Below are 20,242 nucleotides of genomic sequence, written 5' to 3' on the forward strand. Positions count from 1 at the left end.
ATGGTTTTCTCAAAGCTTGTGCATATTCACACTCACACCAGCAAGGTGAGGGCTCCAGTTGCTCCACATCCTTTCCAACACCTGATATTTTTGGTCTTTTCTTTTTTTCCATTCTGATGGGTAATTTTGGCTCGATTTTTATTTCATTCCCCATCTTGAGTTCATAATCCACATGTAAGATACTATTCTTTCAGAACGTAGTTCAAAACTCAAAGGATGTGGCCCTCATCTGATGGAGGGTGTGAGTGTGAGGATTGACAGGTTCCAGGAGAGAATGCCTACTGAACTGGTTTTGAAGGTTGATGAGATGCTAGCCCAGGGAAGAGAAGAGAGAAGAGCCGTTGACTAAGGGAGCATTATCCTAAGCCCATGTTGACCCCCAGAGTCTAGAGAACACATGGCAAGAGTTGAGGATCTGCGTGTCCAAAGCTGAGTGAGGATGAGAGGTGACTCTGGAAGAGCGAATGGGGACAGAGCATCCCCCCTTGGAAGCAGATAAAGTTACCATATGGCAAGTGGACTATTGTCAACTTCTCTGAGCTCACGGCGGGAGACTTTGGGCCAGGTCTAGCAAGGTGGTGTGTGGGTGTGGAGAGAAGGGAAAGGATGAGGAGGGGGCAGGGAACCAAGGGAACCACTGGCTCTTGGCATTGGCCTGGCTCATGAGTTAGAGACCATCATGCGGGCCTCAGAGAACCAGTGTGGAAAACATCTCCACTGCAACTTGTACTAAATGGTTCTGGCTCCGTCTTCTCTCTCTGTTCAGAGCATCCGGTCTAAAGTGGAGCTGTCTGTCTGGGATCAGCCTGAGGATCTTAACCTCTTCTTCACTGCTACCTGCCAGGACGGTGTGTCCTACCCTGGCCAGAGGAAGTGCGAAGGCCTGAAAATTGGGGACACGGTAAGTCCTCACCTCCAATTATACCTGTTAGTGTTGGTCCTCGTTCTTTGGCTCCTGGTAACTTCTGTGACTTACTAGAGTCCTTCAGGGGTTTATATTCTGTCTTCCAACTCAGCATCCTGGGGGGATGTCTGCTATGTGTTGTGTCTTCAGGGTGCCAGGCGGACTTGTTAAAAATCTCCAGGCGGTAGATAGCATTGCCACTTGAGGCTTCCTCCACTTGACATTGTGCCCTTAGTATTTTAAACCATCATTATTTTCATGTGCCAGGGATGAAATTAGGTTGGGGAGGGTATGGTGGGAACGAATCTAAGAGAACTGCCCTTCATTCCTAGTCCTCCACAGCTTGTTCTGTGCTTTGGATAATCTGATCTCACTTTTCCCTTCTGCAAAATATGAAGAGAGCCGTCCACTTTCTCTCATTTGATCGCATGGGATGGATAACTCCCCAGCAATGGAAGGCTTAGAAGCTTTGCGTGGATCAAGTGGGTATAATTAAATGACGAGGAGGAAACCTTGTATGTAAAGGTTTGTGCTTGTGTGCCACACCAGGGCCTTGAGGAGAGGGAGGAGAATATATGGGTGATAGGAACAGAGAACAAACACACGGGCACAGGGGCAGGCAGAGTGGTGATGGAGAGCTGTCCACATGTCTTCCAGACCTTCCTGCTGCCGTGGATCCTTTCCCTGCCATGTTGACAGTTTCATTGCCGAGAATATAGAAAGACAGAGAATGTTCTCTTCCCCCACAAAAAAGGAATCTAACTGAAGCCAAAAAATTTATAGGGACCTTGAAAATAGATGACCATATCTTTGGGGTGTTAAGCACTCATGATGGCCATGGTGGATATAAGCAGACTTAGACCCTGGGCTCCAGGGAAACAACTCAAAGAGATGTAGGTAGAGCCGCATGGCTGGTTGCACCTCGGTATGGTCTTCTGGGGCTTTCCCACATGCCATCTCTGGTCACAGCTGCCCTTCACCCATTGCGACACACAGGCATCCATCTCCCCTGTTCTAAATCTTACTGTGGTGCCTTGCTCCACCACAGGGACAATTCAAAATATGGTGTCAACATTGAGAAAGTGAAGGACTCTAATGAGTAAGTAATAAATCTTGATTTAAGACATCTTTTTTCCAAGTTTTCTTCTGTTAAAAAAGAGGGCCCAATGAGTTGTTAGATGATACATCATTAAAAGTGAAAAATGATTATTTATGGCATTTAACTCAGAAGGTGCTCCTAGAATAAGGTGACATTACTGTAAAAAAAATATTTCTAGTCTCATCTTCCTAATTCTATGAATCAGGCTTTTTGGAAGGTGTACTTTATTCTAGATAGATGCAAAATAGGAATAGAATTAATCCTGGACTTATTTAGCAGTAAGTAATATTTTACCCATACGTGAACTATTTGGGTGGGGAAAGCTTCGTCTCACTACTTCTGATAAAATTTTATAGTTAGTACTTGTCAGATTTCACAATATATTTATGTTGTCTTGACCGGTTATAATGATTAATCAGTTCAGGTGATTTTTTTGAAAAGCACGGAAGCCTAATAGTCACAAGGTTTAAAGAGAGGAGTTTTTTTTGTTTTTTTTTTTTTTTAAGATTTTATTTATTTATTTGAGAGAGACAGAATATGTGAGCAAGACAGCACAGCAGAGGGAGTAGCAGGGAGAGAGGGAGAAGCAGGCTCCCCATTGAGCAGGGAGCCCGACTCGGCTTGATCCCAAGACCCTGAGATCATGACCTGAGCCGAAGACCGCTTAACCAACTGCACCACCCAGGTGCCCCTAAAGAGACAGTTCTGGAAAACAGAAGGAGGCAGAGATAACCAGGGAAAGGGACACACAAGTGAGTTCTTTAGATCTGTGGGTAAATGTCTGGTGCAGTGTGTCAGGAAGGCAAAAAAGCATGAAAAGCACCCAAACAAGGAGCCCTTTACCTGGAGAAATAGGTGCAGCGGGCCACAGGTGAGAAAGAAGATCCACAGCACACACACGAGACACCTGGGTTTCAGGAAAGTCCTTGACAAGGTCTGATGGTGACCTTACAAGTCAGATAATCATGTAAGTCGATGACAGCGCAGTTAGGCGGACTCGTAGCTGAGGCAACTTGCTCCCTAAAAGTGTTAGTAACGTCAGCTGGAGGAGGACCTGCGTGAGGTTCCACGTTCTCTCATCTGTTCGCGGTCACTCCTGGCTGCAGTTGAACTCACAGAAGACCTGCTTATCAAATGTGAGAAGGTCACAGAACTGGAGAACGCAGATTATCTCATCACACAGGAAAACCAAGGTCTAAAATCACTCTCAGCATTCAGCTGGCTTGAAATCATAGGGCTGATATCTTGCATTTAGCTCAGAAGATTAACAGGGTAGAGGAAATTCGGTTTGATAGTGATTTTTAAGAAAGAATCGGACAGATTCTGATCCTCAAAGGCTTAATGTTGAATGAACAATGTCGCTTAAAAAAAAAAAAAAAAGGAAAAAAAAAAGGGAAAAGCGGCAGCTGAGGTCGCGTTAACAGAAGTATTCTGAAACCCCGGAGAGAATGGATCCTCTCTTCTTGGTGTGGGTCAGACTGCATCTGCAGTTCTGCATTCAGTTCTCTCTCTCCTCTCTCTTTTTCAAAGGACGAGTGAGTGACAAGTGTCGCGATGAATTGTCTGGAAACCAGGAAGGTCAGAGGAACTCATGTTTGTTGATAATAATGATAATCCATAGGTTTCTTTTGGGATGCAAGAAACTCAAGCAGTTTTTACTGCCTTAAGCGAACACGAGAAAGTTGTTTCGAGACTCTTGGGGCCCCTCGTGGGCTCGGGAGGCATGTGCAGTTAGCCTTAGGAGCCACGACGAGCCAGCTCTCGTTCCCCCACCGCTGCCCTGTGAGGACAGGTGAGAAGAGCGGAGCCAGGGCTTTCTGGCTGTGATGCTGGTACCTTAGACCACCTTTCCCTGGCCTCTTGATGGCTGTGATTCTGATCTAGCGTATCTGCTTCAAAGGGTTCATTTCAGAGCAAAGTATGACAACAAAGAAGCACCCCCTCCATAGGGAGCATCATTTATTGAGAGCTTTTATGCACCTTCCCTCGTTCAGTGCATGCACCCCAAGACTCGGGGGGCGGGGAATGGGGTGCTGCACTCATTGCTGCTGAGCATCCTGAGCTTTGGGAGCGTGACAACCCGCCCCAGATCCCCCAGCTAACGAGCGGTGGACTTGCAACTCAAGCCAAGATCTCCTGACTAGTCCTCCTGACCGTGGAGGCAATAACACGAGTTGTATAAACCCCATTTCATGGGGATTTACCGTGACCGCGGCTTCCTCTGCTTCCTGCAGCACCTGTAAGGTACCCATTACCCTCACTTGATGTGAGAAAGACTGGGGCTCCAAGGGGGGGGGACCCGAGAAACTTCCCAGAAGTCCTGCTGCTATTGAGCCATGCGCGCTCAGAGTCAAATCTGTGTTCTCCCTCATGCACTTGGGAAGCAAATCTTCCTAGGAAGCCCCAGGTGGCATCACTACCGCTTACGGACAGACCCCCTCATGTACAGATTTTGGGTTTTGCTAGGATAGCTCGGGAAACTGAGAACATTGGCTAGAAGATGAAAAAGGACTTTAAATGGCATTTTTTCCCCACGAAAACAAAAACAAAAAATCTCGATTATATTGGGATGAGTTGTAGAGGATCTGAAATAGGGACAGAAGAAAGGAGCTTCTCCCACACTCATCGCCCTGGACAGCTCTTCCCCACGGGTGGTCAGCAGCCCCCTTTGGCTCAGAGGGAGGCCCCCAGGGTGGCTCACTGTCCAGTGTTGTCTTGCTGTCCAGGAGGCCACGGGCGTCACATGACCCCTGGCTCTACTGCAGGGGCGGTGGCAGCAGCCACTCACCCGTCCCTGGACATGCTGCTGCCCCCAAGGGGGAGGGTGGCTGGAGTTGAGGCTGCAGAGGCAGGCTTGGGCCACACGGGTAGGACGTAGGTGCCAAGCTAAGGTATCTGGCCGTTATTTGGCAGGTGCTGTGGTTTGGGGAACGGCAGGAGGCAGGCGGAAGGGCTCAGGAACTTACGTGGAGATTCGGGATTAGGGAAAGCGGTCAGGATATCCCTGGGTCTGGTCCGTAGATGAGGACATGGCCTATGGGGGTGTGTGGGGGTGCAGCCTTGGGACAGCTGGGTTCAAGTGGCAGCCAGCTGAGTCTCACCCCCTTGTAACTAAAGCTTCCTGCAGAAATGGTGGCGGGGGACCAAACAGAGGCATTATGCTCACTTCCAGCCAGACGCCGTGGTCTGGTGACTCTCCTGCCTCCTCTGGGTTAGGAGATCCCTCGGGCAGGAAGCAGGAGAGTTGGTACGGGGCGAGGGACAAAAGAAGTCCGCCTTAGATTAAGCCTTGGAAGTGTCAAATCCAATGAGGTCCCCTTCTCCAGTGATTTCAGTTTTTTCCCTGATTTTCCTCCCCTGGTCCCAACACCAGCCAGTGCTGACTGAGTGGGCCTGGCCACTGGGAGTTGGCTTTCTCATGAGCTGACTTTGACAAATCAGTATGCAAGTGGCCAGCCGCGTAGCCCGCGCTAACACCCGGCACAAAGGACCTAGTGAGCCCCATCACGGGCTTCCCACAGCGTCCCCCTCTCCTGTCCCCTCCTTTGGGGCTCTGTTACCCCATGCCCATGCCCAGCGCTTTGTTTCAGCGAGCTCCTGGTGGACTTGGCATCGGTACAGCCCTCGGTTTGGTGGGTTTGGGGTGGGGGCTGGGCAGCCCTTTTGAAAGCGTGGGTCAAGCCAACAGCCCTGTGGGGAAACCGGGAGCATCCCAATGAGGCTTAAATAACAAGACTGGATGGGAGGGAGGCCTGCTGTGTCCATGACCTTCCTCTGGAATCTCAGAGTGGGAGATGGAAAGTCTCCAGGAACTGGGGGAGCCTTCAGTACCGGTTGAAGTCCACAGTAATCAGGAAAAAGTCTCGTTCCAGCTGCTTGACAGACTCTGGATTCTTTCCTGATCCCTCCGGGAAATGGACTCTGCAAGGAGGGTTAGCAGAACGGATGGACTCGTTGTTCCTAAAGGACTTTTTATAGCATCCCTGTGCCCGGCAGGACCTGCGAGCCCCAGTGGCTGAACTAGACGGAGCCCTTGTCTGGTTATCAGGTGGCTGGTCGCACGCCAGGCTGCGTGGGCCCGACAGCTGGGACGGGCCGGTCGCGGGCTTGGCCAGGGAAGGCCCCTAGGACGCCTGCGGGCCAGTCCTCCTTACTCCGCCCGCCAGGCAGGCAGCCTGTGAGCCTTCCTGAATCCGGGGAGCTGGCTGCCTGCGCCGACGCGGGGGCTCCCCTGGCTTCTCCACTCACTCCCCGGCGAGCACAGACACGTCGGTAAGACCAGGGACGCTTCGTTCTCTTGTTACTCTGTCCCTTGATGCCCGCAAGTTTCCCTGGGGGCAGGCGATGCTCACAGAGCCACTCCTCCCAGCTCTTCAGTCATTAAACCCCTTTGGCTCGCGGTCTCGGTTATCCCTTTGGAGCTTATTCCACTTCTGACGCCTTTGGGAGGCGAGAGCTTTCCATTTAACGAGGCCCGCACGCTTGTAGCCTTGGGAGCTCGTGGCCCTGCGCAAGTCATGGCTTCTGTCCGGAGGGACGGATGTTCACCTCCGCTTTCTCGACAGCCCTGTGGGCGGCTTCCGACAGGCTTCCCACCTCTCTCCTGTCTGTCGGTGTGGGTCATCGCTAGCCCAAGGCCGGGAGGTCTGGAGATGCCTCGTCACCACCTTGGGGATCACCATCGCGTGGTGCTTCCAGTTAGCAGGACGGCCTCTCCCTCTGTACCTGGATGTGGACACTGAGCATCTGCTGCATCCCCTACGTCCAGGGGATGACGTGCCAGGGAGAGCCCAGCCCCACCCCACAGCGCTAAGCTCCCCCACCCACCAGCCGTGTTTTCTCTCTAGTGAGTGAGAAGGCCTCATTTTAGGCCCCGTGACCGAGACCCCGGTGGGGATGCCCAGCACGGTGCCTGGCGCAGGGAGGCACCTGACACTCAGGAACTATTCGTGTTTGTTGTCATTAGATGGATTTCGGTTCCCGGGTGGGTCCTCATCTTGCTTCCTTACCCAAGAGCCCACCGATATACCTCAGGTCCTTGAAACTTGGCACTGAGCTTGCTTCTGTCCATTTCTCCCCTTGCCTCCTCCTACCGTCTGTGTAGACCTGGAGGGTGGGGGTGGGGTCGTCCCAACCGTCTGCAGCTGGTTGTGCTCTCCCAGCATCCTCTGACTCTGGCTGTTGGCCATCATCCTCAGTGCACCTGTCCAACAGCACCTCCTGGGACGCCCCTTGGCTGACCCCGCTTCCTGGATGTCTGTCGTTGAGGCCCCCAGAGTCACGCCTGCTGCCAAGACCTGGCTGAGCGCTGGGTCTGCCCTCCTGCTCAGTCTCCTCTGCCCCCACCCTGGGGTGTCCCTGGATGTCACAGAATCTGAGGGGAGGCCTTTTAGAGTTCGTAAAGACCCCAAAGTGATAGGGATCTGTAGAACGTTTAGAAAGAACATGTTTTCAGTGTTCTCCAAAAAGACACATTGTTACCTAAGAGTGGCCAGTAAAGCCAGTTATAGATGACTTTTTAAAAAGAAAAGGAAAAAGAAAAAAAATAAATAAAAAGAAAAGGGATTTTATTTATTTATCCACAAGAGATGCAGAGAGAGAGTCAGAGACCCAGGCAGAGGGAGAAGCAGGCTCCATGCAGGGAGCCCGACGTGGGACTCGGTCCCAGGACCCCAGGACCATGCCCTGGGCCGAAGGCGGCGCTCAACCGCTGAGCCCCCCGGGCTGCCCCATGTGCTTTGTTTAAAGAGAAATAGTCTGTCCGTGTGCGTGGCGTGTGTCGTCTGTGATGACTTGTCATCTTGTGGGAGATGCAGCTGGGAGGACCAGTCGGAGGGAGAACTGGGGCCACGTAGCCTTTGGGTGTGTCTGCAGGGAAACAGACCCTGTGGAAGGGACCCAGGGCCCTCTCGTCCCTCGTCGGGGGCGCAGGTGCCAGGGTCTGGGGACGTCTGGCCTGTGAGGTCAGGGCATGTCCAGCTCGGGGCCTGGCACAGAGGACGTGGCCAGAAGGGATTTGCGGGGTGCGTGACTTTCATCGCGGGGAGGGGGGGGCACAGGATGAAGGTGAAATGCAGGGGGGCACCCCCTCCCGTGACCTCAGGCCGGGCTGCGTGCCCTCTGCGGGCAGGGGCCGGGACCCCCCGGGGCGGCTCGCCCGGGCCCCTGGGTGCCGGGGAGGGGGGGTTGGTGGGGGCCCCGGCCGGCCGCGCCCCAGCGTCTGCTCTCTCCCTCCACGCAGGCGACCTTCGAGGTGGCGGCGGAGGCCCGGGGCTGCCCGGGCGGCCCAGCGGCGGCCGCGTTCACGCTGCGGCCCGTGGGCTTCCGGGACAGCCTGCAGGTGGCCGTCGCCTACCACTGCCGGTGCGGCTGCAGCGCGGGCCCCGAGCCCGACAGCGCCCGGTGCGGCGGGAAGGGCACCTACGTGTGCGGCCTGTGCGAGTGCCAGCCCGGCCACCTGGGCAGCAGGTGCGAGTGCCAGGAGGGGGAGAGCCAGAGCGGCCGCCAGCACCTGTGCCGCGAAGCCGAGGGCAGGCCGCTGTGCAGCGGGCGCGGGGAGTGCAGCTGCAACCAGTGCTCCTGCTTCGAGAGCGAGTTCGGGAAGATCTACGGCCCTTTCTGCCAGTGTGACAACTTCTCCTGCGCCAGGAACCGAGGGGTCCTCTGCTCAGGTAGGCTCCCCGCCGCCCGGGCCCCCCTAGGGCGCAACCCCCCCCCCGCAGGGCGCCCCGTCTGACCACCTGCTTCCCCCCGGGAGAAGGCAAGGGCAAGCCTTGCCTGCCACCGGGCCTGGGAGGGGGGACCAGCGTGCAGGACACGGCGGCAGGCCCAGCACCCGCCACGTGCCTGTGGACCCCCAGAGTCAGAGGGGTGGGCTGTGCGTCCTCCAGGACTTACTGGCACAGCATTCCTGACAGGTAGGTGCTTAGTTTCTTCTTGATTGCCTCCCGGGACGGGGCGCTCCCTGGGGCCGGGAGTGGTCCTTCCCTTGTTAGACATCGTGTTCTTCCCCTATCGCTGCTTTGACCAGTCGCTGTAGACTTAGTGGCTCAAAACAACACAAATGTGTTCTGTTACTGTCCTGAGAGTCAAAAGTCCGAAGTGGATATCATTTGGGTAAAATCCAGGTGTCAGCGGGGCTGCGTGCCTTCCCGGAAGCTCTGGGCAGGGGGAATCCATTCCCTTGCCCGTCCCGGCTTCTTCTTTTTTTTTTTTTTTTTTAAGTTTTATTTATTTATGATAGTCACAGAGAGAGAAAGAGAGGCAGAGACATAGGCAGAGGGAGAAGCAGGCTCCATGCACCGGGAGCCCGACGTGGGATTCGATCCCGGGTCTCCAGGATCGCGCCCTGGGCCAAAGGCAGGCGCCAAACCGCTGCGCCACCCAGGGATCCCCCGTCCCGGCTTCTAAGGGCTGCTCCTAGCCCCTTCTTCCATCTTCAAAGCCAGCAGCGTGGCATCCTCAGACCTCTCGCGGAGTCTGACTTCTGCTTTGTTGTTCCCTCCCTCTCTTTCTCTCTCTGACGTTCTGGCTCGCTCTTAGAAGAAGCCTTGTGATTCTGTTGCACCCACAAGGGTGATCCCAGAGTCTCCCCATCTCGAGATCTTTGACGTCACCGCTCCTGGGGTTCTGGGGATCGGGCTGCGGGTCATCTCTGGGGGCCATCATTCTGCATCTCCCGCAGACGCGGTTTGGAAGTTTCTTTTTGATTGAGCAGAAAACTGTTTCTCAGTAATTTCCACCTGCTGATTCACATTCTGGACGCCCTCCTCCATATGACAGCCTGTCAAACCTCTGAAAATTCCTTAGGTTTCTCTTTTCTTCCTTTTTTTATTTTTTTCGGGTCTGTTCTCTTCTTTCTGCACTAGACACCGAGTCTCCCCCCCCAACCCCCTTCTCAGAGGGCTCTGTTGTTGAGCGTGCTTCTCAGAATCGAGGGTGTTATTTGTCATCCTGGAGAGCGAGGGCCCAGCCCACAGTTCAGCCAAACATTTCTGTGATCTGGGCGTTCCACTTCCATTAACGCACCCTAACAATGTGCCCACTTTCCTTTGTCTCGTCTGTGAAACAGCACGTGATACTGTTGAGCTGGGGTTTTTTTGTTTTGTTTTGTTTTGTTTTTTAGCTTTGCTACCAAAAGCTGAAGGTTTTTTGTTTTTTTTTTTTTGTTTTTTTTTTTTTTTTAATTTTTCAAATGAACTACAACCAAGCCAAGCTTTTGTGGCGTCATGTTTGAGCACTAAAGTTTTTTCATGTAAGCGTAAGACTTTCCATGGATTCTAGTTCTATTACAGTTTGGCCGTTCCCCATTCTGGGAGTTGCATTCTGAGATGAGATACAGTAAAATCGTGTCTCAGGGGGTTCATTCCATCCAACACCAGGGCTGCCTGCGAATCCGGGGAGTGCAACAACCTTAGGCAGGATTGTAGTTCCTCTGGCTGTGTATGCTGTTGTTGCTGGGATTCCTCCCTCGAGAGTGGGCTTCCAGCTGGGACGCACTGATTTGGAACTTTGAGTATAGGAGGGAAGATAAAGCAGAAACATGGGACGCAAATCAGAGCATATAAATGACCTGTCGGGATGCCTTGGTGGCTCAGTGGTTGAGCATCTGCCTTTGGCTCAGGGCATGATTCTGGGGTCCTGGGATTGAGTCCCACATCAGGTTCCCCACAGGGAGTCTGCTTTTCCCTCTGCCTATGTCTCTGCCTCTCTCTGTGTGTTTCTCATGAATAAATAAATAAAATCTTAAAAAAAAAAAATGACCTGTCACTGTGAGAGGAATGACCATCCTTCTTTGGAAGGAGCAAGTACTGCGAGTGGCCCAGACGTGGGTTTGCAGGGGAGGCCTCCTGGGGCTGACCACACAGGGAGACAAGTATGAGGACACCCATGGGAGCGGTGGGGCCAGCATGGTCACAACTGGGATTGCTCCAGAAAGTGCAGGCCATGTGACTGTCATAGAGGAACGGAAGGAAGATGTCACGGGGAATGTCACAGGTGGAAGAAATTAGGTTTCTTCCTAATTTCTGAGTGTGCCACAGGGATCTGCTCTTTTCTCTGTCAAAGTGAGGATAGATTGGGATTCGCTGGATGGCTCTGAGTTAGCAGAAAAAGTGCTAAGGGTCAGGCAGTCCTGAGTCTAAATCCCATACCACCACCTGCTGCTTGTGTCACTTTGGGCTTCGAGCTCCTGTGAGCAATAGAGCTCGTGCACACGGCACCTAGCGCTCGGCCTGGGATAACAGGACTCACTGAGCCCTTGGTCCTTTCTGAGTCAATGCCACCCCTGCTGGCCAGTGCAAGAGGGGCCATCCCTTCCTTCCCCTACCCCCCCCCCAACCCCACCGGCCCCATAAACTGCCAGGCGTTGCCTCAGGGGTTCCAGTGTGGTGAGTGGCCTCCCAGGCCCTTTTAGTCTCCCATAAAAGCTCCAAGGAGCCTGGCAGTGTCTATAACTGGCTTACAGCAGTGTTTTTTGTTTCAAACATATTAGCAAATAGTCTCATGAAACTGTCTCTCCTTTCTCCTCTGCTATGTCTTTATCCAGAAGGCTGCTCCTACCATATTGTGTCCCTATTGCCAGGGAGCAGGGGCTTCCAGGTCAGATGACGTGTGCAGAGTCCGTCCTCCTAATTCATCAGCCTGCTGCCCTGTGGCTTCCCTCTCATGCTTTTGGGTTTCCTGCCTCAAAATGGCTCATCGCCCTTCGTTTCTGCGTTATTTTGAAAACTGAAGAAGAAAGACCTAGACGTGGCGCTTGGTAGGAGGCAGGGCCCAGCGCGCGGTAGATGCCTCCTCTCCTCCCTCAGATGTTAACATTTCTCTGAATACAGCACAGGGCCTAGGGGTGCAGGGCACCCTTGCATTTCGGATTTCCACCCCGGGGGGTTCTCTCCCTGCACTCCATATGATCCGTACAACCCTGTGGTGCTGGGAGACTCTCACACGTCCCTGGGTAGAGAGCAGGGAGGCTCTTGACGCCCCAGAGGCTCCCCCACGCACTGTGTTTCAAGTCACTAACTTCTCAGCATGGCTGGGGTGGCGCATCTTTTCTCCTCCCCCCCCCCGCCCCATTGGAAAAGCCATGCACGTTCACAAAAGAAAATTCGAAAACCGATCCGATCGATAGTTGTCTGGTCAGTCCTTGCCGTCTGCCCCCTTCTTGGTGACCAGGGTGAGTGTGGACCACCTGGTGCTCCCGGAGGAACTCTTCCCGCACTGGTTCACAGGCGTTCCTTCCAAAACCGTGTGCTCGGTCAGATGGCTGGAGAAACATCCTGAGGTTTGGAAGAGTAGAAAGAAGTGAAATAAATTGTTCATAATTCCGTCGATCATACTTCAAGAGGTTAGTATCTTGCTTTCCAAATTCTTTCTTCTAAGTATACAATTTTGTGTCTTGCTTCTTTGGGGTAATATTCTATCCTAAGCAGCAGTTAAGCTTGAATGACTGTAATACCTCATTGATCGGAACACTTTGGCTCTCCTGCCAGCGCCTCCCCACGTACCCTCCCCACCCCTTCGCTTGAAAAGCGACAACTAGTCAAAACGCGAAGCTCTCCAAGTCTTCGTGGGGAAAACAGTTTCTGGAATGAGGTCACTGTTGTGTTTGATTATTTAGGAAGGACGTAAGACGGAGCCCGGCTCCAGGCAGGATGTGCTGCTGCCCTTGAGCGTAGCAGCTCCTCCGGCCACGTGTCTCCAGCATCGAAGCTGGCGGCGGGGACGGGGCGGGAGGGGGGTTCCAGCCCCCAGTGCCTTGGCACGCGGGGTGAGCTTGGGGCTCCCGCTCCAGAACCGTGCCCATGGGTTTTGAGTTCCTGGACGGCTGTGATGTTTGGGGTTTTGTGGGCGAGAAGTCTGTTTCCCGACAGCCCCTCTGGTCTGGAAGGTGCTGACTCAGAGGCTGGGGAGCCGCTGACTTCAGCGCTCTCCCACGGTCCCTCCCGCCCTGTCCCCGCAGCCTGGCCCTGGCCCAAGGGGCCCCGTGCTCGGGTCGGCCTCCGGCGGGGCTGCAGCCGAGCTGGGCACGTCCTGGAGAAGCTCCTTCCGCTTCTCTCTGGTCCCTCAGTCAGAGGCTTAGAGCCCCTTGTCCCGTTGCCCTCCCCGGCCCCCAGAGAGGACCAGGGGGGAATGGGAGACAGTCCCGGTTTGTAACGTGTCATATGGCAGGAAAGTCAGTAGAGGAGCAACCAGACTAAGGTCCATCCTCAGTTGAACAGCTTTAGTTACTACTTTTGGGGCACATTCTCACGGGAACGTGTATGCACTTGGGGTAGCTCTGTTTCCCTCTGGATTCTAGAAGCAACAGAACCGCAGACTGTCCCCGTGTGTGCAACGGGAGCTTTTCGGAGCCATTGTGAGGGTTTCTGTTCTTCTGAGTCTCATGAAGCCTTGATCTCTCAGCATCCCTTCTTGACCACTGGAGCAGGAGAAGTAGGACATGTCTGTTTAGTTGCTCTTAATGTAATAGAAGATTATTGCTCAAACTTTGTTCTTTGTTGCTTACCATACGCAAACACTGCATTTCCTGGGATTTGAGCTACTCCACTGTGGTAAGCTGTTGAAATCACGCTCAACCCTGAAGCTTCCAGCACTCTGCGTAGTTCAGATGACTGCACTGGGGTACAGTGAATGACTCGCTAATGGTCAGCCTACTTCTTGGGTTTTTACATATTGGGAAAACATAAATCAAGCAGGATATGGAATTTTTTAAAAGATTTTATTTATTTATTCATGAGAGACACAGAGAGGCAGAGACACAGGCAGAGGGAGAAGCAGGCTCCATGCAGGGAGCCCGACGTGGGACTCGATCCCAGGACCCCGGGGTCATGACCTGGACAGAAGGTGGCACTAAACGGCTGAGCCACCCGGGCTGCCCAGAATATGGAATTTTGAACAGAGCCCTTTTGGTCTTGTGACCACAAGATCCTAAAAGTGAATCTAAGTAAGCTCTCAAAAAGTTTACTTTCTCTAATAGGCTATTTGGTCAGTTTTTATTTTATATTTTTATTTTATTTTATTTTATTTTATTTTATTTATTTTTAAGATTTTATTTATTTATTCATGAGAGACACAGAGAGAGAGGCAGAGACACAGGCAGAGGGAGAAGCAGGCTCCATGCAGGGAGCCCCATGTGGGACTTGCTCCCGGGACCCTGGGATCACGACCTGAGCCAAAGGTAGATGCGCTTAACCACTGAGCCACCCAGGTGTCCCACATTTTCTTTTTAATATAGATTTTTGTATAGATGTATAAATCCTCTAGTATGTGGCAGGCAAGCAGAGGTTAAGGGGCATCAGGAGTTCTCTCCCAAACATAAAAAAAAATGGGGAGCGATGGTAGTGGCATCATTTCCAGCGGCCAGAGCCAGCCTCCAAGCACAGGCTCTGGGTCTGGGCTGATGGCTTCCAGAAGGCTTCACGAGGTTCTGCGACACGTCTCCAGTTACAAGTCCCTCTGACATTAAGGCTGGTTTTAGACTCCCCGATTCTTGCCAAATGAAACACCTCCTTTGGCAACAGTCACCCAGCTATGTTTATAAAAGTATTTCTCGCCATATTTATCCTGTTTTCTTCAGAAATGTGATTTTCACCCTGAGGATAAGTATCCTGGTGGCTGTTCTTGGGTCTGTGATCTCAGTTGTACTTTCTGCCACCGCGTCGAGATTCTCATACTTCATAAATGGCTTGTTACAGGACCGTGTTGAATGCAAGTCCACAACACAGGCTTTGAAAGGTGCCTTTTGCCACAATGAGATGCCACCTCACACCGGTCAGAATGGCTAAAGCTCACAGGTCAGGAAATGACAGATGTTGGCGAGGATGCGGAGAAAGGGGAACCTTCCTGCGCTGCTGGTGGGATCGCAAGGTGGTACAGCCACCCTGGAAAACAGTGTGGAGGGTCCTCAGGAAGTTGAAAATAGAGCTACCCTATGACCCAGCAATTGTTGCACTGCTGGGAATTTACCCCAAAGATACAGATGTAATGATCCGAACGGGTGCCTGCACCCCATTGTTCATAGCAGCAATGTCCACAATAGCCAGACTGTGGAAAGAGCCCAGCTGTCCGTTGACAGATGAATGGATAAGGAAGATGTGGTGTAGACACACACACGCACACACACGCACACACACACACACAATGGGATACTCCTCGGCCATCAGAAAAACTGAAATCTTGCCATTTGCAAGGATGTGGATGGAACTAGAGGATATCATGCTAAGCAAAATAAGTCCGAGAAGGACAATTCTATGATCTCACTCATCTGTGCGACTTAAGAAACAAAACAGAGGATCATATGAGAAGAGAGAGAAAATTAGAACAAGATAAAATCGGAGAGGGAGACAACATGAGGGTCGCTGGAGAGGAGGTGGGCGGGGAGATGGGGTAACTGGGTGACGGGCATGAAGGAGGGCGCGTGATGTAACGAACACTGGGTGTTATAGAAGCCTGATGAGTCACTGACCTCTACCTCTGAAACCAATGATACATTATCTGTGTATTAATTGAATTTATTTATTTATTTTTAAATTTGTTGTCTTTCATACGTCTGTAGTCCTCATTTGTCTTTTTTTTTTTTTTAAAGATTTTATTTATTTATTCATGAGAGACACACAGAGAGAGAGGCAGAGACACAGGCAGAGGGAGAAGCAGGCTCCATGCAGGGAGCCCGACGTGGGACTGGATCCCGGGACCCCAGGATCACGCCCTGGGCTGCAGGCAGCACAAAACCGCTGTGCCACCGGGGCTGCCCTGTATTAATTGAATTTAAATGTAGAAAGAACAATATCAGAAAACACACATACACAAAAGAAATATCCCATCAGTAGAGACTGTCCAGGTAGTTTTTATTTATTTGTTTGTTTGTTTGTTTATTTATTTATGTCCAGGTAGTTTAGATACACAAAGAAGTTTAAAATATCAATTTTGCTAGCAGTTTTCTCCTTTTCAGTGTCCTGCTTCTCTATTATTGCTAATTCAGATCATAGGAAAAAAAAAATCAACCTCCATAAATACAAGGCGTGTACAATGAAAAAAAAGAACAGTGCCTTTTGAATGAACCAAGATCTGACATATTTAATTTTCTGGAAAGGGGCCTCTTAGAGGGATTACTGCCACGGTGTGCCTCAGGTGGGAGAGCCTAGAACACTCTTCAGGTTTTTACATGTATATCAATCTCTGCTCAGTTTGTTGATGGTGTTACTGAGAAATATAAAAACACAAAAATATACATATTTTTCAGAGAAAGGGCCTTTTTTCCCCCCAAAGGAATATCTGCATCTTGGTTTCCCTTATCTGCTATCACACAAATCCTAATTATGCACGTGACAGCAGAAGTCGAGGGTCCTGTTCCCTTGCAGAGCACTCGGAATATGGAGGCTCTAAGAACAGAGTTTGTTACAGGATTCTTCAGTAATTAGGATCGTAAGGAATGCTGTATCCCTCATTAGTAAAGACACTTCTGCAGAGGCCATTTACCAGTGCATGTTCAAATCTGGATCCTAAACCTGCCACTCCCCCTTTCTACCTCTGTGACCTTGGACTCTAGACTTACCCTCCCTGACAGATATTTTTTTCAAGTTTTTTTTTTTTTTTAAGATTTTTTTATTTATTCATGGGAGACACAGAGAGAGAGAGAGAGAGAGAGAGAGAGAGAGGCGAGACACAGGCCAAGGGTGAAGCAGGCTCCATGCAGGGAGCCCGACGCGGGACTTGATCCCAGGTCTCCAGGATCAGGCCCTGGGCTGAAGGCGGTGCTAAACCACTGAGCCACCCGGGCTGCCCCTTTTTTCAAGTTTTTATTTAAATTCCAATTAGTTAACATACAGCGTTAATAGTAGTTTCCAGCGCATGGTATAGCGATTCAGCGATTCCATGCAGTATGCGGTGCTCATCATGACAAGTGCCCTCCTTAATCCCCATCACCCATTTCACCCGTCCCCCACCCACCTCCCTTCTGGTAACCCTCAGTTTCTGACAGGTTTTCTTATCTGTCAAATACCCCAGAGAGTTGTTGTGAGCATCTAATAGAACAATGTTTGAGGGCCGCCTAGGTGGCTCAGTCAGTTGAACGTCCAGTTTTGACTCGGGTCGTGGTTTCAGGGATGTGGGATCAAGCCCCGCATCAGAGTCTACCTGAGATTCTCTTCCTCCCCCTCTGCCCTTCCCCTCCTTTCTCTCTCTCTCTCTCTCAAATAAATAAAATCTTTGAAAAAGAAAAAAAAAAAAAAAAAGAAAGAAAGAACAATGTCTGTAAAGCTCCTTGCATGCTGCCTATCCATCAGGGGTGTTGAATAAATGTCACTACCTGGCCTCCTCACTGCACCCCTTCCTGGAGGAGCATTTTCTTCCACAGAGATAAGCATCAGACATTGATGGCATCAAAACACTTTGGTTTCAGAAGTTCTCAACAGGCACCCCTCGACCAAGAATTCTCTAAGCAGGGGATCCCTGGGTGGTTCAGCGGTTTAGCACCTGCCTTCAGCCTGGGGCCTGATCCTGGAGACCCAGGGGATCGAGTCCCACGTTGGGTTCCCTGCATGGAGCCTGCTTCTCCCTCTGCCTGTATCTCTGCCTCTCTGTGTCTCTCATGAATAAATAAATAAAATCTTAAAAAAAAAAAAAAAAAAAAGAATTCTCTAAGCATTCCAACTGTATCCAGACGTTGCTCGAGTTCACTTGAAAGACAAAAAGGTACCAACATTTAGGGCCTAGTCCTATAATGAAACAATGCAGCTTTCAGACTAGCCACCTGAACCGGGCACACTGGGCTGCTGGTCTCTGGGGTCAGCCAGCTCCTTGCATCTTGTGATTGGAGAAAGTTCTTTGGGAAAACCAGAGCCGTAGCGAGTATCCGATGGCGGTGCAGCTGCAGGTACGGAAACCGTGATCTCTGATTTGATCTCTGCAGGCCATTTTGTTTTAGGTGGGTTGCTGATTTCCTCTCAGTCCGTAAGAGCGCATTGAGCATTGTTCACATGCCGAGTGTTGTGCTGGGCGCCACGGTTACAGAGCTGGAGTTGCTTGCAGTCTTGAATTAATTTATTTTATCTTATTTTTTTAATTAATTTCTAAATGTTTGTTGCCCCTAGAATTTTCCACGTCTCAGAAACTTGCTGGGTTTGAGGAATGAGGATATGAATCATTCATACTTCTCCCTTCACCATCTGACTTTTATGAGCTCTTGAAAGACAAGGGAGAGAGGATGGGGAAACCATGTTGGGAACCTGCCTTGTTCCATGCTCTTCGCTTAGCTCTGGGAATGGAGTTTGCTTACTGCCCAGATCTTGTTTCTGCAAAGATCTTAACAATTCACCGGTGATTCTGAAAAATCGACTATTCTAAGCATTGAATCTCACTTCACCACCCCTCTCTCTCTGCTTAGAAAGGGAGATGTGCAAGAGCAGCCCCTCTGATGAGGACCCTGAGCACGCCTTTGAACTTCAGGACGTATCCTTAAGGGCATGACACTTGTGAAAGAAATAATGAGACTTAGAAAGCAAAGGAAAATCCTAGGAAGACCGTGAGAACGCTAAAAACAAGGTCTCGGGAATGTATGGGGTTGAGTGGTATTAGTTTTTTGATGTTACAGACTAACACTTTAGACAGTTTTCCGTTCTTAGTTAAATTGAAAACTGAGACCTCCAGTGTTGCTTTCATTTCTTGGTTGTTGAGCTGTGGCTTTGAGTTTGGTCTTGATTTGGAAACTGTGACATAATTGATTATCGGCCTCTGCTGCTCGGTGCCTCTGGAGGGGTGGGGTGGAATTGGATGGAGGAACCCTGTTTTCCTTTGGGGTGAGTGTCCATGACTCTAAGAACACTGACCTAAGAACCCCACCCACATGCAAATACTCCCTGGTGTCGGAAGGTTGCTCTGAGTGAGTCTGACCTGCTGCAACTTTTGCTTGCTGGGTCTGGGACCCCTTCCTGAGCCCCGCCCGTTGCCCTCTGACCCAGAGAAGGGGGTTGCTCCAATCATTCCAACCCACAGCCGCCACCCCTAAAAGTTTTGATCATGTGACCCCGCCATCCCTAAGCTAAAGGAACGTACTTCCCAAGTTGGTGTGTTATTTCAGCATTTTGCTCTCCCCACGAGCAAGCACTGAATAGTGGGATTATGTGCGTCTCGTGCCTTTCCCCGTAGCATCAGCCACATACACACACAGTGGGTCAGCATTTGTATTACCTGTTCAGCCGTTCACGCTCGGGGAAAGTGAAACCCAGACCCTGGACTAAAGCTCACTCTGATTCTTTTAAGTAGAGGCTTAAACTCACAACCCTGAGATCAAGACCTGGGCTGAGATAAAGGGTCAGACACTTAACCTACTGAGTCACCCAGGTGCCCCATGTGATTCTTGATTATAGAGTCACACCAGGAGAACCTTGCAAGTAAATAGTTACCTCATTTCTACCTAATTTTACTTGTTTTGATGCGCTTGAGGCCCTGCCCAAATCTCTGGATTATGGACCCAGCCTTCTCTGCCGCCACCACCCAAGCACTGAGCCCACATTTTCCAAGTCTTACCTAATAAGTGCTCTCTACTTTAGTCAGAATTTTAGGAAACATTTAGTGTCTGTTTTCCGAAGTGAGTGTCCGTCTGGGTTACATAACGATGTAGCAGACGCAGCAGACCAGACTGAAGGACACACGTGAACCAGGGCACTGGCTGAGGTACCCGTCCTTCTGGGACTATTACCTGATGGAAGGTGGAGCATCGTTCTCTTTGTATTCAGTGGGTGTCTATCAGTTGTTACTGATTATGCTGAACCCACTGTCTTTAGATGAACCTTTGTTGGCCTGTTCTAACTTATAAACACTTTTGACATGAATGATGTCATTTAGCTGTTGTTACACTACCAGGTGATTGATGTGGCTGTTACGGATCTGACCCAAGTGGGGGAGGCTGTGGCTGGGAAGATTGGCCTATTGGCCACACTCCCCGCCAGAAGCCCACCTCCCCCTACTCTCCTGGGGGTGTTCTTGGGCAGCTGCTTCCTGCCATCTTGTGGCTTGGCCGAGCTCCTGGCAGCCCGGCTTCAGCGTGGCCCACTCATGTGACATTCCAAGCCAGCCCCGTCCATTAAGAGTGCTGCATCCGGCTCTGAGCAGTGGCCAACACGGCAACCGTTAACCAACCACAACACGACAGGTTTCCAGGTTGAAAACAGTAACCCTCTCATCCTGTTGCAGTGACTGAGAAGGTAGGGAATTCAGGTCTCTCCAGATGTGGTTGGCAT

At 51.1% G+C, this 20,242-nt stretch overlaps 1 protein-coding gene across 1 annotated transcript in view; it reads left to right on the plus strand.

The window, feature by feature from the left end:
- ITGB5 (integrin subunit beta 5) overlaps window positions 1–20,242 on the plus strand; it is a 115,525-nt gene that overhangs the window by 74,232 nt on the left and 21,051 nt on the right. The window contains exons 9-10 of the mRNA XM_072812085.1: window positions 767–901; window positions 8,245–8,674. Of these exons, the coding sequence (XP_072668186.1) occupies window positions 767–901; window positions 8,245–8,674 (565 nt within the window). The remainder of the gene's footprint in view (window positions 1–766; window positions 902–8,244; window positions 8,675–20,242) is intronic.

This window comes from Canis lupus, chromosome 35, assembly GCF_048164855.1.
Source record: "Canis lupus baileyi chromosome 35, mCanLup2.hap1, whole genome shotgun sequence".
NCBI classification, from domain to species: Eukaryota; Metazoa; Chordata; class Mammalia; order Carnivora; family Canidae; genus Canis; species Canis lupus.